Source organism: Cyclopterus lumpus, chromosome 20 (assembly GCF_009769545.1).
Source record: "Cyclopterus lumpus isolate fCycLum1 chromosome 20, fCycLum1.pri, whole genome shotgun sequence".
NCBI lineage: Eukaryota > Metazoa > Chordata > Actinopteri > Perciformes > Cyclopteridae > Cyclopterus > Cyclopterus lumpus.
The window spans coordinates 12,219,331-12,236,239 of NC_046985.1; the positions used below are offsets into that span (position 1 = coordinate 12,219,331).

At 42.9% G+C, this 16,909-nt stretch overlaps 1 protein-coding gene across 1 annotated transcript; it reads right to left on the reverse strand.

Moving 5' to 3' along the window:
* Positions 1–421: 421 nt before the first annotated feature.
* On the reverse strand, positions 422–11,467 carry dap (death-associated protein). The gene is made up of 4 exons (XM_034560326.1): positions 11,190–11,467; positions 10,052–10,166; positions 5,381–5,423; positions 422–1,843 (listed from the first exon to the last, which is right to left on the reverse strand). The coding sequence occupies exons 1-4, from the start codon at positions 11,242–11,244 to the stop codon at positions 1,724–1,726; spliced, it is 333 nt and encodes a 110-aa protein (XP_034416217.1). The 5' UTR covers positions 11,245–11,467; the 3' UTR covers positions 422–1,723.
* Positions 11,468–16,909: the final 5,442 nt, after the last annotated feature.

Here is a 16,909-nt window from a genome sequence, read left to right on the forward strand (position 1 = left end):
CAGGTTTTTAATGATAGTCTATACCTTTATTTACTATGACAACCACACCTCATACCCAAGTCCACTCAATGACTAAAGATGTATACAATTTGAACAATTTACTCAAGAAAATGAACTGAAAAAAAAAAAAACTCTTAAATTGTATTAAATGAACATAGGAATTAATTCCTTCTTGGCAACATACATTTCTTTCTTACTTTCCTGGAAACCTGAACATTAGTGTTGCAACAAATGACACTTGAGTGTAAGGGGATGGGTGATTAAGGATAAGGGTGGTGTGTGTGTCTGTGTGTATTGATATTTTAGGGAGCCGATACAGATTTCTATACCTGCGGATATCTTGGCAAGTAAAAATAGACATTGTCACATAGTCAACGTATTTGTTGAAACACTTTTATATGGAATGTTTTTGCCCATCCTCCCCATCTTCTGAGCTGCTCCTCTGCAATGCTTTGATCGGCATTGTGATGATGTTCAGGCTCATGTTACTGCAAACACAAAGCATCCTGACGCTGCTTCACAGCATCTTAAGATTTCATTACATTTGGGGATTTTTTTTCCATTCCAGTTGACGCCGCGTGCAAAGCAAATAAAATGTAAATCCATGCGAGTCAAATGAGACAGAAAAATTCCTGAGCAATGAGGCACTGATGGGATACTTTTACCGTGAAGCAGGTCCAGTTTGCATTCAAATGAACATTGCCAGGGAAGGATAGACATTACAGCTCCAACAAGGCAGGGCAAAAATAGAGAGTACATCGGCACTCCTCTATTAAATAAAAAGGTAAGAACAATTACATCGGAGGAAACTAGCAAAGGCTAAACAGACTTTAATACAAGCGTTGCTAGGCTTCTTGAGTCATGACACTAACACCATGCATCAAGTAGCTACTTAGGTAAGGGCAACCAGAAAAACAGAGAAGTGGGCAATATGTTCTCATTGGTTCTCATTATTGGACATCTATAATAGTGAAATGGCCAAACGGCACGCTTGTCAAGCTTGCCAGTAACCTCAGCGTTAGGACTGATGATTGGTTAATGCTGTCATGTAATTAGCTACTTCACCTCTCTCTGGTCCATGCGGTACTGTGCAATTTAGCAATTCTTAAGTGATCCGCCCATCGAACTGCGTTTTGCATTCGAGAAGCTGCACATTGTGTTCTTTTTGGTTTACATTGATAAAGGTAAACTGGTGTCCAACCCCTGATTTCTTATCATTGGTTATTTTGGTCTGTGAAGATCATAGGTAGAAGGCTGGAGCTTAGGCTGAGGTGATTGGTCGGCTAGTTGGCATGATTGATTGCTGTGATTTGGTAATGGTCGGCACATCGTTGTGGTGAAAGTCCCCCCCTCACACAGACTCTGATATTTCTTCATTATCATTTAATCCTAGAATGGTAGCAATTATAGAAGACCACCCGGCCATGCATACCACCGTAAGACTGTACAGCTGTCAAGACAATTTCTCTTTAGGAGAACTAATAGTGCAAAGCAGCAGGGGTGTACAGATTGGGACTTCTATGAAGGCTGTATTCGCATTGGGTGTCTGTTGCTGATAAATTTCTCATATATGTAATGCAAGAGGCTTACAAAAAAAAACAAAAAAAACACTGATTAATTAGAGGAGATCTGTGCCTGGTGGGGAAACATCTTCATCCTAGCCGTTCCATGGGGGAAGGCCGGCCAGTGGAGGAAGCGTAGCCATTGCAGCTTGCTGCCTCGTTCACTTGCGGGGCTGGTGGATGTGCTGGTTGATCTGCTGAGCGGCGGGCAGCTTGGAGACACCAGGCTGGGGCTTCTGATGAGCCACCTGGGCGGCGGCGGGGGTGAAGTCCTTATCGCCCTGAACGGAACACAGTCAGTCAAAAGTCTTTTAAGTGCATGAGAGTGAACCGCATCGTACTCAGCCCGGCTGGGAACACCGCGATTGAAACAAAAACCTTTAGACGATAAAAGCTAAAACACATAAAGCTGTGCTGCATCCGACCTGTTGCACACATACCATACAGCAAATATCCATCAAGCGGGGGATAGCTATTAACCAGTCGGATCGTGATTGTTACCAGTAAGAGGCTCATGATCAAACACCGCAGACAAAATAAATATTGTAACTAGTTGCGTAGTAGAATTTACACAAAAAAATCATTGCAAAGGACACAACAGAAAACACAACAGCAATGCGTACAATAAGTGTGAGGAAGTATGTACAGTACGTAATACTTTTAATAATACTAAGAATTATGCAGTAACTTTCCGAGCCCTTCATGCCCCATTTTTAAATCCTTTCCCTCTGATAATCATAACAATGAGGAAATCCCAAACATTGAAGGGTAGAGCATGGCGCACTCATCTGTACCCGCTCATGTGCTCGGCAACCTCAATCTCTTATTCCAGGAAAAGTACCCATAAACAGACGCTCGCTTCTAAATCGGGTCAAAGCAGGAATTTGATCATTCACATGGGAATGCTGAATATTAATCAGAGACTTACAACAACCACGACTCCATTCCTCCCTTCTTTCTTTGCATCTTTACCTGCCAGCGTTCTTATCCGTCTTTCTCAAAGTTTCCTTTTCTTTCCTCACCTCAAGGTTACTGCGCTGGTTATTTCCCTCACCTTAGTTTACGTGTATTTTTCATGCTACACTTCTCTCTCACCCCCCCTATTTATTAGAAAAAAACATTAGTTCAAGTGGGTAGATGAGATTCATAGAAAATGCATTGCACACATACAATACATAACATTCATTACACTGTAGCTTGCATGATTAAGTGGATTAACATTGAAGGTTTAAGAGGTATAAGAAATGTAATGAACGTTCTACGAACACAAACACTGTCTGTCTGTCTGTACCTCTAGCTGAACTTTCGTACCACACCATCCTTGCTTGACTCTAATGCTCTCTGTATGTGAGGTTTTTGTACTGTATGCGAGGCAGTGCACTAGTTCTCCTGCATGGGTGCATGCGTGTGTGTGTGTGTGTGTGTGTGTGTGTGTGTAGGTGGGCATAAAACATTTACAGTGTGCATGTGTGTGTGCTTCTTTCATTTAAAGCCAATTCCACAGCTAACTGGATGGGATGTGGATGGATTTGACCTCCAATTGCCCTTCTTCTCTCTTCTGAAGCTCAAAGCTACTCTTCCCTCCATCTCTGTCCTACTGCAGAGGTATGGGAGGGAATGCAACTAATTAACTGTATCATTGCACCGAACTGTGAACAGAAATCACGATGATTGGCAAGGCATGTTTCCTACCTGCTGGTTTTTTACCATTTAGTACACAGCTAAAATACCCATTTATGTGGTGATAATTGCAACTTTGTTTTCCCAAATCAAATTTCGATAAAAAACACAAAACAAGCTCCAAAGGATGAAATTGTAAAAAAATGGAAGAATTAAACTACTTATTTTTTACATCACGGTGGATATGTAACAATTACAACTTACATTTGAAGACGTTTAGAAGAAAGTGGAAAAAATATGATGGAAGATCAATCATTTATTTCCATGCAGTCTAAGAGTATGTGGTTAGATGCAATGTTTCTGCTAAATTATTCGAAAGAAAGCTGCCTCACTCAACATGGATTTAGGTATATTCATAATATGCAGACCAGCTTCTTGTTGAGTACTTGTCAACAATGGAATTCTACATGGATTTTATGAATATAACTGTCCGTGTAAAAAAAAACCCACATTAACAGATTGTTCTCTTCTTGAGATATCCTGTTTCAGATTTTTTGCTGAGGTATGATGACTTAATTTGACACTAAGAAGGTAAAGAATATGAATTTCTGACGAGATCTGATCACAGCAGGCAGGAGGACATGTGGTCTGGATGGAACACATCCATTGACTCAAATAACTGTCTAGCATTAGACGGCCACCTCGGGTACCTTTGGTGGAATACTTTTAACACCAAAAGACTTGAGTCCGATTCTGTTCAAAGAGACAGAAAATATATAGCAGGGGAAACGTCTTGTTGTTCCCCTTAAAAAATAAAAATAAAATAAAAGAGTCTCAGCAGGCCACAAACATTGAAGTGTTTCACTTAAGTCCTAAAAGGCTTTTCTGAGGCTTTGTGCAGTGCCAGCCTCGGGGTCTGATGGCAGCGATACGGGGCGAATGGAAAGGCTAGAGGAGGATCGGGGGATAAATGGAATGCCTGCCACCTTGCTGATATCGCTGCAATCTTCCGCAAACAATCTGCCTGGTGTGACACTCTCACACACACACGGCCGAACTCAAGGACGCTTTTTCACACACACACGAAAAAGTCCATAGGACTTTGACCCACTTTTCAAAAGTGGCAGGTCGAGAGAGAACGCACACACACACACACACACACACACACACACACACACACACACACACACACACACACACACACACACACACACACACACACACACACACACACACACACACACACACACACACACACACACACACACACACACACACACACACACACACACACACACGTAGTGCTTTTGTTTGTACTAATATTTGTGGGGGTTTCAGCTGCATTATTATGTGCAATATACAGTACATAACAACTATATATAATTATATATATATATATAAAAGTTATTCAAATGGGGGGGTCATATATTTTTAGACACTTTTTCAATCCAGAAGTGTCTATATTGTCAGGCAATAGTAACACTTTTCACTGATGTGTTCCATGGTCAAGTTACTGGCCTGCATATATATATATATATATATATATATATATATATATATATATATATGAAGACCAACAATAAGACCAACAATAGCTTTTGATAGACAAACTATCAATCAAACTCACAGCATCAGCTTTAATTATAGATATTTGATTACTGACCCTTCTTTACTTTAGTACAATGTTCTTCTTCTCCTCCTTGTGATTCATTTTCTCTCTTGTTCAGTCTCCACACTAAGCCTCCACCTCTCCTGCAGAGCTCATGTCCCAGATATAAACCACCTTATTTCAACACTACTGGTGGTCTTCATATATATATATATATGTGGGTGTGTGTGTGTGTGTGCGTGTGCGCACGCCCAACAATTATCCTGACCTCCATAGCTGTGAATATGCTTCTAGAAATGAAACCTTGAAAGGTTTTTTTAATCACTTGAGATAGCTAACAAGTCACCAGGAGTCTGATAAGGTCATCACATGTGCAATCAATTCACTGGGGAATTCTCCCATTTCAAAACTACACTATGTTCATTAATAAGAGACACATACAAATAAAATAAAATGCAGGAAATACATTCCAAACTAGTTTTCGCATAAGGTATGCTGCCAATATGTTTTCTGCAGTGATTACTTTAGACTCAACATTTGGGTCCAGTAAGTGTTAAGACGACTAAGAGACAGTTTGGGTGGGTCTTACCTTTGTCACCACTCCAGACACAATCACGGGGACCTTTGGTGGACTAAAAAAAAAAAAAGAGAACAAAAGAAAAAGAGAGAGAATTATATTGAAAATGATTTGGAGAATTCATAAAAACATAACATTTAGTAATCAGAGTGTGTGTCCAGTGCTTTATTATGTGCCGATTGTTTGTAATTTAATAGTATTTTGAGCCGGCCGAGGGTGCATCTTGCTGTATGGCCACGTTTACAAAAAGTTGACCAAGCGGGCCACTTCAAAACCTCCAAAAGTGACAGTGCAAAAATGAGAAAACACACACACACACACACACAGCCTAAATAGCTCCCATTCATCCTGGCCAAACACTGGGACTCAGAGCTTCTGGATGGAAAGCATGACCGGAGAGAAGGAGGGAGGCAAGGGGGAGAAAGAGTTAAATAAAGAGGAGGATGGTGATAAAGGAAAGGATTTGGAAGGGCGGAGATGAAAAAGAAGTGTAGGAACAAGGGGGTGAAGGCGGGTCGGGGCAGACAGAGGGGAGTGGGGAGTGGAAGAGGCGAGAGGGCAGGGAGGACAGGGACACGAAATACCTCTATAATAACAGAGGAGAAAAAGACGGAGGAGAGAGGAAGGCCAGCGCTCACTCAGACATAGAGAAACGGAATGGATGGAGGCAGAGAAAAAAGATGAGGAGGAGGAATGCGGAACCCGAGGAAAGTATCGACCTTGTCATGACAAACGACCGCCGTATAATTTAACGGCGTAGTCACCCCCCCGGCAAAAAAAAAGAAAAAAGAGTACATTTGTGGTAGCCACCTTCAAAACTCCAGTCAAAAGACATTAGCTATAGCGGCGAGCATCCCAACGTACGGCACAAACATGTTGCAAAGACGAAAAGTTCCTCACAGAGACTACAAACTGCAACCTCAGCAGAGAGAGTCCAAACACTCAGGAAACACAATTTTAAAACATCTGCTACTTCCTTATTTATTTTATGATCCATGCACAACTTTATTTTATTGCAATCAATTAACAGTTATGGATGTTTAACACATCTGGCTAACCTCCCTCTCTGCAATCAACATCTTGGCACAGTATAGCCTTCTGCTACATATCTTAATGAGAGCGCACACACCTTGCTATTAAGTTAATGCTTGGGTATGTTGAATTTCACTGATCATTTCCTCACTAGCTACTTGTCATAATAACGTGGGGTTGAGAGGTTCTCCATTAGCAAGTCAATTAACTATATGGCATATTAGCGCCGCGAGTGTTCCTCGTTCAAATTTATGTCTTTGCTAGCTTGCCACTAACATTTGGCTTGGCAGTAGAGTTTTAGACATGTTAAGGTTATCTGAGGAGCAAGTGGGGGGAATAAATGCGGCACATATGTACAGTAGCTTAATTTGTTCAATTCTAGTTGAAGCTCCAGCGAGGTGATACGCAGCGGGGTTGAGTTGGAGACATGTTGACATGCTGAGAGAGCGTGGGCCGGTATTCACCTCACGCTGGGTTGTCACATGTCTGTGTTCTATTGAGTGTCGATCGCCTCTGCAATCTGAAGATAAATCCTGAGATATTGAAAACTGACTTCAAAAAGGAGGGGAGGTATGAAGGAACCCAAGCATTGTGAAGCACGTTTGCACGTTGTTATAGGCATGAAGGCTAGAGAGATAGAGGGCAGATATAAGAGACCAGCCAGACGGACATGAGGAGTGTAACTGTCAGAGGAACAGACATCCAACAAGCATCTAACTCCTTCGGAATTGTTCTTATTTTATTAATTTGTTTAAATCAGACAATGAGCAAGATGAGAGTATTAGCTTTTAACCTGACTGCTAGTTAGAAGATACTACACAAATGATATGCTAGAGAAGGGCAAACAGAGAAAGAAACCCCAAGTGAGGGTATGGAGAGACAGAAGGAGCCTGCAGGGGGCAGTAGAGAGCTGCAAGGAATCTTTGGGAGGAGTCGCTTTGTGCCAGGAGAGTTGGAGTCAGAGGGAGGAAGAACGAAAGAGAAAAAGGGAGCGGTAGATCCAGAATGTAAATTCTAGCAAAAAAATCAAAGAGGGAAATGCACATTAATGATAGGTTGTTTTCTTCCCTGTCTTTAGCTCCAAAGCCACGCCTCAACAGCACGGCCACCACTTCCACACCCATCTCTCTTTGCTTCAGCAGAGCAGGAAGTTTGTTGCCGTGGGCGAGGTGGTGGTTGCCATAGAGACTGATGCCTGTTGCCTGTCTCCACTCCTCCTCCTTCCTACCCTCACTCTCTTTCTTTCCTCTCAACTTTTCACCATGAGCTGTCAGCTTACTGTACATTTCACAACACTTCCCACATTGTGCAAGCAATTTAGTCAAGTGTGCACACACACACACACACACACACACACACACTCCTTTTTCCAAGGCTCTGGAACATACCCAAACCAAAACCTGTCGGAGAGGAGGCAGTGCAACCGACGTGAGACCTATGATCACCTTCCATGGAGTTTTATTTAATTTGTTTTTACAAATGAAGCTAACAGTCCACGTTGGAGCGGTTCATAAACCATGTGTTGACTTTTAAAAAGAACGCAGCGATATGTTAAGAGGACGAAACGCGTTTCCCTTGATGTTGGGTAGATTTATTCCTTATGCGTTTGACAAACTATTTCAGCAGAGAGTCCGTGGGCAGGGAGCCTCAGCTGGGTCACCAGCATGCTCTGGCTCATGCCTCCCTTCTTCTTTGCATCTCACCCCTACCGACTTGTCCAGCCACTACTCCCACCGAGTAAAACCTTTCCTCTTTCGTATCTTCATATTGCCATGGTTGGCATCCCTCGCTTTCCATACCATAATAATTTTCCCATCTCATCCTCGCCATAATCCCGGCCACCTATCTCTCCTCCTTTGCCCCATCTGTCCATCTCGGCTAGATTGGGTACGGCAGGTGTTCCCCTGACTACAACGCTTCACTGGATGCTGCTAATGCGAAATTTACCCAGTAGCCACCTGCTAGACGTCCATCAGCGTGACACGGACAGGGACAGACAGAGTGTGTGTGTGTGTGTGTGTGTGTGTCTGTCTGTCTGTCTGTGTGTGTGTGCGAGTGAGTGTGTGAGAGATTCACAGACTGCATTCACTGATGGAGTGCAGTTATTCAGCCTCTCTTTTAAGATGGGCTGACAGATAATATTTTTAGTTAAAGATAAACATTTCACAGGTGCACGGTAAACCTGCATTTACACAGACGGGCCAAGAGGAGTTTATCAAACTAAAAAGGACTGAAATTGTTTTCCTCAGTGATTAAATGCACTATTTGTCTAATATATTTTCACAGCCCAAGGAATGATTCCTCTTCTTTGACTGCAAGCTCTAAAATGAAACATTTGAAGGAATAAATACTCCGGCAACTATTAAACCCTGTATGGCTCTGGCGAGACAACTGGCCAGTTTACACACCTTGGGGAAAGTGTCAGAGATATTTAAAAAAATATATAAATTAATCCTATATTGGATTTAAAAAGCATACATTTAGTGCTCATCTACCAGTGCAACATATTATAAACACATTCATAAGTAAGGAATAAAGCGAATAATACGATCACAAAAACAGTAAGAAGTCATTTCTTTGAAATCTGAATGCAGACACTGCCCTCAGGATGATTACCTTTTATATTGAACAAAAAATAAAGTATTTATTGAATTTAGAGACTGAAAATAAGTTGCACCTATTTTGATCATTGATTATTTATTTTTCAAACAAAAATACTAAACATTCCTCAATTCCATCTTCCAAATGTGAGGTTTGTCTGTGTATCTGTTACATATCATTTTAAACTAAATATCTTTTTTGTGTTGGTTTTGGACTATCAAACAATAGTCTTGATAAATGCATAGTTACGCCCCAATCACTGAGCCAAACTCCTTTCAACATTCAACAGGCTGGAACGGCGGACACACCCTGACCACTGTCTGCAACAACTGGAGTGTTTCTCTCATTGGCTGGAAGATTAGCGGCTGCTAAGGCGCCAGCTAATGGGAATCCAGTTACTAAAACTAAATAAACTTTACCCAAACATGCAAACCCTGATCTCGGCTATGCACTGCTCATCAGGTAGAAGTATGTGGGTGTAGAGGTGGACACACTGAGAATAAGCAACAACTTGCACCACATTGCAGAACGAAGTGACCTCAGTTGAAACGACGCATTCAAGGAGCAAAAACAAAAACATGCTTATATGGAAAACGCAATTATTGTCACTCGGAAATAGAGCCAGGGTGATGTAAAACAAGCAAACCAAGGCTGCTTAGAGCAAACAATAGCGACTGCTGAATGGGCTGCTCAAGTTAATGCTGTAATTATGCAGTAATTATGTTGTTTACCGAATTAGCTGGAAACAGCAGCCAACGAGTCTGCTGCAAAACTGCCCACAGCAGAGCCTTATAGAAAAGTGGAAGTGGCTAAATTGCCGAGTTGACAATTTGCAGGGTGAGTGTTTGTGTGCGACTGTAATTTACAACATACAAATCACCACAGAGCATTGCCAAGACTCAGTCTAACTGCAGCAGTTTTACCTTCACAGTCAATCATGTGGTTGCTCATGTGTGTCTTTACAGTGTGCATGGACGGATTACGACACATTTAGTTAGAAGCCGTTTCATGTCTCTTTGCAATCGTTCCGTGACTGTGTGGGTGTGTTACCTGCTGCTGACGTACTCCTCCTCATCCTCATCCTCATCCTCATCTTTCTGCGGTGGGTCTGGAGCAGCAGCTGCCGGCTGGTGCTTCTGCACTATTCTCATACCTCCTGCTTTGACTGCAACAGACACAGAGGGACACGCATGTGCACTGTTTACCAGATGAACTGAAACAATTAGTAGAGTTCACAAATGAGCAATGTAAAATATTGCGAAAATACAAAGATGAAAGATATTGATATCAAAACAAAACACTTCAAGCCATAATGTGTTCATAGTGGTCATGTAACCGTTAGGGACTTCCACTTCAAAATGATCTTCAAGATATGACTTCTGTATCATTTACAGACCTATCAAACTATTAAGTAGCACGGTAAACATAGTGAGTTAGAAGTCTGTCCCTCAACTGAGAGACCAAGGTTAGAAAGTCTGTGAGGTGGCAAGCAGCCATTCGGCCGAAGTGTCCTTGAGCAAGGCCCGGAATTGTGAGCAGCTACAGGACAGCTGTTCTGCTGCTGACCGTGACCTCTGACCTCATTGCAGAGGGGATGGTTATATGATCGATATTATCAATGGTCTGCAGTGTTCTTCCATTTACATCGATACACCTGCACGCTTGTTGCAGGCAGAGTCTCGTGCGCTAGTGGCTGGTCGGGTGCAAGGGCATTTGTTATCTCACTGTGCTCAAAGTCCTGCAGCCGATGAGGCGCCGTGTCCCCCCACCACCAGCCCACCACCAGCCACTGCTCATGTCCACGTACGCCTTAACTACACCTCCACAGACCGCAGCCTACGACCCACACGCCATTCAACACCATTAACCGCACAACTCTAAATGAACAGCTTCACGTCGGAGCCAGCGAACTGATTACAGATCGCTTCAATAACACCAGCTTTGATGATGTTGCAAGATCCCACGCCACCCAGGAAGTACCGAAACGTGAAGAAATTGAGAAGTACGGTAGATTAGACTGCGTGCTATAAAGACACGTTGTCATTCGCTGGCATCTGCTAGTGCAGTGATTGCGATGAGTATGAATCATCATTATGTGCGTTTTGGTTTGCGACACTGCAGAAACAGAGGCCTGTAGGTTAAAGGAAGCTTTTCAAAAGAAACACATCAGCAGCACAAGGCGCTATACCTGCGGGGAGATGTCCTCCTTTGGTTTCCACTTTCTCCTTCGGCGGCGATGACATGTCTGCACTGATCTGGGGTCTGCAGCGAAAAGAAATCGGAGCGTCTGAAACACACAATTGCTGCTTTATTCTGCCTCAAATTGTGGACTACACTTCACTCTGAAACGTCAACGTGGCTTTTTTTCCAGAGCATTGTTTGGAAACGATGCGTGATGACGTACTAGACTCGTCAGAGGCGGAAGGACGTAAGGAGCGTGCAGACGTCGGACGTAGCCAGCGTTTCTGTGCAATCCGCAATCTGAAGATATGAATTGCGATAATCTTTTTTAGTTGATGAAAAATGACAATAACACACAGCAGTCGAATCTTTCGGATAGTAGCTGGATATAACAGAGTACATAAAATATCCTCTATTAAAAAAGAAAAGAAAAAACTAATGATTCAAAAGCTATTATTATTATTATCCATCCATCCATCCATCCATTTTCAATACCGCTTATCCTCATTAGGGTCGCGGGGGCGCTGGAGCCTATCCCAGCTGACATAGGGCGAAGGCAGGGGACACCCTGGACAGGCCGCCAGTCCATCGAGGATTATTATTATTATTATTATTATTATTATTATTATTATTATTATTATTATTACTATTGTTGTGTCCCAATTGATGAATTATTTAAATACAAGCAGATCACAAATGTTGAAAGATACAATTTGAAGTGCCTAGTAGCTGTCCACCTACACAGCATCAAAGACTAAAGCACATACAGCCGAGACCTCTTCTAATGAAGCAGCCTGTTTCCCTCTCTCACATTTAAGCCCACTGTCTGGCAAAGCACTGAATGAGCAATAAAAGGCAAACACGACAATCCAACAGAGAGAAAAAGAAAACTGCACTGTGTGTGTGTGTGTGTGTGTGTGTGTGTGTGCGTGTGTGTGTGTGTGTGTGTGTGTGTGTGTGCGTGTGACAGTGGTGACCTCTCTACTTTCTGTAGTCCACAGTGGTTCATTAACTGGCTAACGTGACAGTGTCCTTGGTCGGAGCTGAGAGTTGCAGCAAAAGAGTCATAGGCAACTGAAAAATGTAAAAAATAAAAAAGGAAATGAACATGAGACTAAGGATAATAGTTTCAAATAATGCATCTGCGTTTGACTATTCGTACACTAGAAGATTGAGAGCATATACGGTCCATGCAGAATAAAATATGGCCAAATCTATGTGTTTGTGGGGGTGGAGCAGCCTTAATGTAGCGTTGTTTATATAGCAATGTGCGTTATGTGATAGGATTTTAGGAATGAGTGTGCATGCATCTACAGTACATCTAAGCTCATGTGATTGTGTGTGTGATTGTGTGGTCACAGTGATGCGTGTCAGACCAATTGTCTACTGAAGTGGCAGCTGCGTACTTCACTTGGACCATCAGTAAAAGTGATGTTCGATGCACTTACAGTCCAAACACATAGACATCCCCACACACACACGCACACACTCAGATACACACAAAGTAATTTGGGCTGCGTAAACACCATTTTTAATTGACGATATTTTAATTTATGATTGACATAGACAACAAGAACAATATTAAGAATACAGATGCATTCCGATCATTTCCAAGACAGACCCACACACACATACATGCATGCATGCACACACACGCACACACACACACACAGCTGATGAGCAATGGAATTTGGGAGAGGAGAGGTGGTCCCTGCATCCCATTTAATCCTCAAAGTGCCGAAATCTGTTGCCAGGGCATTGGCGTCCCCGAGGAGAGTGTTGACAGCCAATCAAAAAGGCCAGGAGTTCACTCGCAGGTCAGGAAGCAGTCTGCTGATAAAAGGATGTCTAATTAAAATATTTGGGCTTTGTTAACTCTTATTTAACAAGACAAGTTGAGATGCCATTATTTCTGACAACAGTAGCCTAGGGGGAGTATTTCTGGCACAGAGGGACATCTGTCACAATTACACAGACAGAGTTCTTTTATTAAATTGTTTTTTTTATTGGCATTAAGCCTCAGTGGCCACTGCTGTGGCATCCTGGGCTTCAGTCTTGTCTGAGATGTACCACAAATATCTCTGAAGACCCGGATTGCTCTTCATACGTTTTTTTTTAAAGTACCTTTAAAAACTCCCATATGCACAAAATAAACAGGTATTACAGCATTTTGTAGTTTTACTTACCTGTTTGCAATACATTTAGCAAGAGGAAATTTCTAACGTGGGGGCTGCACGGTGGTGTAGGGTAGACTAGCATTTTCGCCTCACAGCAAGAGGGGCCCGGGTTCGTCTGGGTGGTCCTTCTATGTGAAGTTTGCATGTTCTCCCTGTGTCAGCATGGGTTCCCTTTGGGTTCTCCGGCTTCCTCCCACAGTCAAAAGACATGCAGCTCATGTTATTTGGACTCTAAATTGGCCATAGGTGTGAATGTGAGAGTGAACGGTTGTCTGTCTATATGTGCCCTGCGATGGACTGGCGACCTTTCAAGGGTGAACTCCGCCTTCACCCAATGTCAGCTGGCGCCCTAAATACGATAAGCGGTTCAGATAATGGAAGGGGTGCAGTGCACTTCAATACTGTTGTTGAACTTGTGAATGTGACTTAAAAAAAATGAAAGCAGCACAGGCCAAGTTCTTCAGACTTTTAATCTCTTTATAAGTCATGATCCTACATGTCCCATAATGCATCTTGACAACATTGTTTTTGTGAGACTCCCCATGCCTGGTAAATGCTCACATCTTTCAAACTCTATACCTCAAGTTTGTAACTCTGACTTTGTATTAAATGTGCGGTTACTCCAATCCCAAGCTGGGATAACCCTGATGGTATTACCGTTGTATTATATTTAATATTATGATATCGATTACTAGGATATCAACCAGCCCAACCCTGTCACCAATGTGTTTGTGCTTAAAAAATGCATACATCCGTGACTCTGTGCATGTGAGTGTGCGTGCTCATGTGGCCACTAGATGGGAGAATGCAGCTTTACAACACCAGAGAAGCATTTTTAGTTGTGTAAGTGCAGGAGTTTGTGTCCTACAGGACATTGTTGTCACTCCAACAAAGCTTGGCCTATGATGTCTCATAAAAGCTAAAGAGTCGCTGATAGAAACCGCACAACTCCAAAACCAAAAGATACAGAGCTCCACATCAGCTCATATTTTCCTCCCTCTAACACTATCTTTCTTTTTTTCTGTCACTCTCCACCCTTTTTTGTGTTCCTCGCTTTTTGCTCTCTCTGATATACACACACACCATCCAAGACTGAGAGAGAGGGAGAGCATTCATTACTCAGGGTGAAAATACATGGCACACATTCAAACTGCCATAGGTGAAATCCTCTTCAGAAGTCAGTGATCTCAACACCTGCCCGTGGCTGATATGAATGTGCATGTGCATGTGCATGTGTGTGAGTGTGATGCCTTGGCCTTTGAGAGGAGCACTCTCAATGACGGCTTACAGGGAGACAGAATGAGGACGTCACAGGTGAGAGAATTTGCTCAAACTGACAGGTGTGTACACACAAACACACACACATATATACACGCATTTGTTCTCACACGCACATGCGATCATGCCTATGACACACACATACTCTCCACCATTTCTCTTTCTCTCACACACACACACACACGCACGCACGCACTCGCGCGCGCGCTCGCACACACACACACACACACACACACACTGCTGAAGCTCTGTGTGAGCCAGCTGGGTCCTCTGCAGCAACACTCTCACACATGAATAACCAGGGCTTTTTCTCTGCTGTGTATTTAATACCTGACAGGACGCCTCATGGTGCGTTAGTGTGTGCATGTGACAGAGAACCATCCACATGAGCGTACACTTAGTTGCATGTGTCCATGTCAATCACTGTCAAACTGAAACAGGGTGGAAAGTGAGGACAGGAAAGAGAGAAGAAGCGGTTCAACAAGCCGATTGATTAGCGATGAGGCAAGGCCTTATTGATCACCATGAGTTTACTCCTTTTGCAAGGAGGCCGAGGTCAAGTTCAGTAAGGAAAAAGTTAATTTAGAACTGATTTGTCTCACAAGGACTTAAGTCAGATACTGTGAGGCACAGCTGCCTCAAGACAGGGGGCACCCAAGGTAGCCATCATTTTAATGGCAGCGCAGAGACATCTGAGTGCAAAAATATTCACTCATCTCTGTATGGTTTTGGTGTTATTGATGCACTCTGCCGCGTGATCAAATTATTGGTAAGGCTCAAATTGAAATATCCTGCCACTTCCCGCAAGGTGTAAATGAACCATGACAACACCCATGTCAAAGAGCAGTGCATATCTCGTTGTGGGGAGGCTCGCTGACATTTTTTTCTTCTTCATTTGTTGCTTAGCCCGTAAATGCAACAGAATGTATGACAGCAGGGGAAATGAGAGATGAGATTAACATGGAGGCTGCTACTGCTCTGGAGTCCTGTATGTCTGCAAAAGCCTGCTTTTATGCCTTCTCCACTTTTCTACGTTATGTCTCTAATCAACTCTCGTCGTCTGTAATTGTGCATCCAGAATCACACCCCATCCTACTCCTTACCTCAGTCATCTCTATAAAGAGGCAAAGGTCAGCACACACCTATAAGCCAGTAAAACACATTTCAATTTTAGCAATTTTAGCAACCACACGTGCATTTCTTATTTAACAGAGAATGCAATATAAAATAGATTGATTGTAGAAAAATAATGTATCAGGGCTTTTCCACTTTGTTTTGGAGGCAAAAGATCCACTGTGTGAAACCTGTCCAGTACCGACAACGACAGACAGACAGTTAGCAATTAGCTGGTGCAAATATGGAGCATTTAGCAGCTATATAACCACATCATTTTAACTGTGGATTGTCCCTGAACAGGGCCCTAATTTCAGCTGCTAGCTGTTGCAGGCCCATTTGATACACTCCGTGATACTCACAATGTTTACGATATTATACTTGAAGGATCTTCATCTTATCATCTACCTTTCCATCTTCCTTTCTGTCATTCATGCTACTTTTCCTCCTTACACCTTCGTTCTCCTTCAGGCTCCGCCCTTCCCTTTCAGATGAGAGCATTAATTTCTCAAGGTCTATCTGTAGTACGCAGAGGCTCCATGGAGCCTCACTTCTTCTTAAACACAAATTGATTTCACGCTCAAATCCTCAGAGTATAAATCACCTCCACCTGCTCCCCACTACATCCCTGTCTCCCATTTCCCCCACATCCCCCCCTCACACCTTCCCCGGCTTTCTGCTGACATGCACCTGCGCACACATACATATGTATACACACATATGTACACACACATCCACACACCTTTGAGTCTCGCCTGCGGAGTGTGACGGCTGAATGGGCAGAGACGCTATGAGAATTAGAGGGCGAGAAAGCTGTGAGAGAGGGAGTGAAACAGTGAAGGCCGGAGGCATCTGCAGGGTGGAACAGGGCAGTTTCTAGAGAGGTTGTGCGTATGAAAAGTGAGGATTTATATTTTCATGCCACATTAAGTTACACCAGCCTTCCACTCTTGGACTGTGCTCAGACAGAGGAGAAATGCCTCCATTGTGAAGGCTAATAATCAACGCAATGGCGTTATTACTGAACACTGCATTTCACAGGCCTAACCTAGACAGCTTCAAACAAGAAAAGGGGAGGCGGAGATAAGGGGGAGAAATTAATTCCAATGGATTGTAACAAATGCTGCTCTGCCTTATTCATATATAACATGTTTCAAGT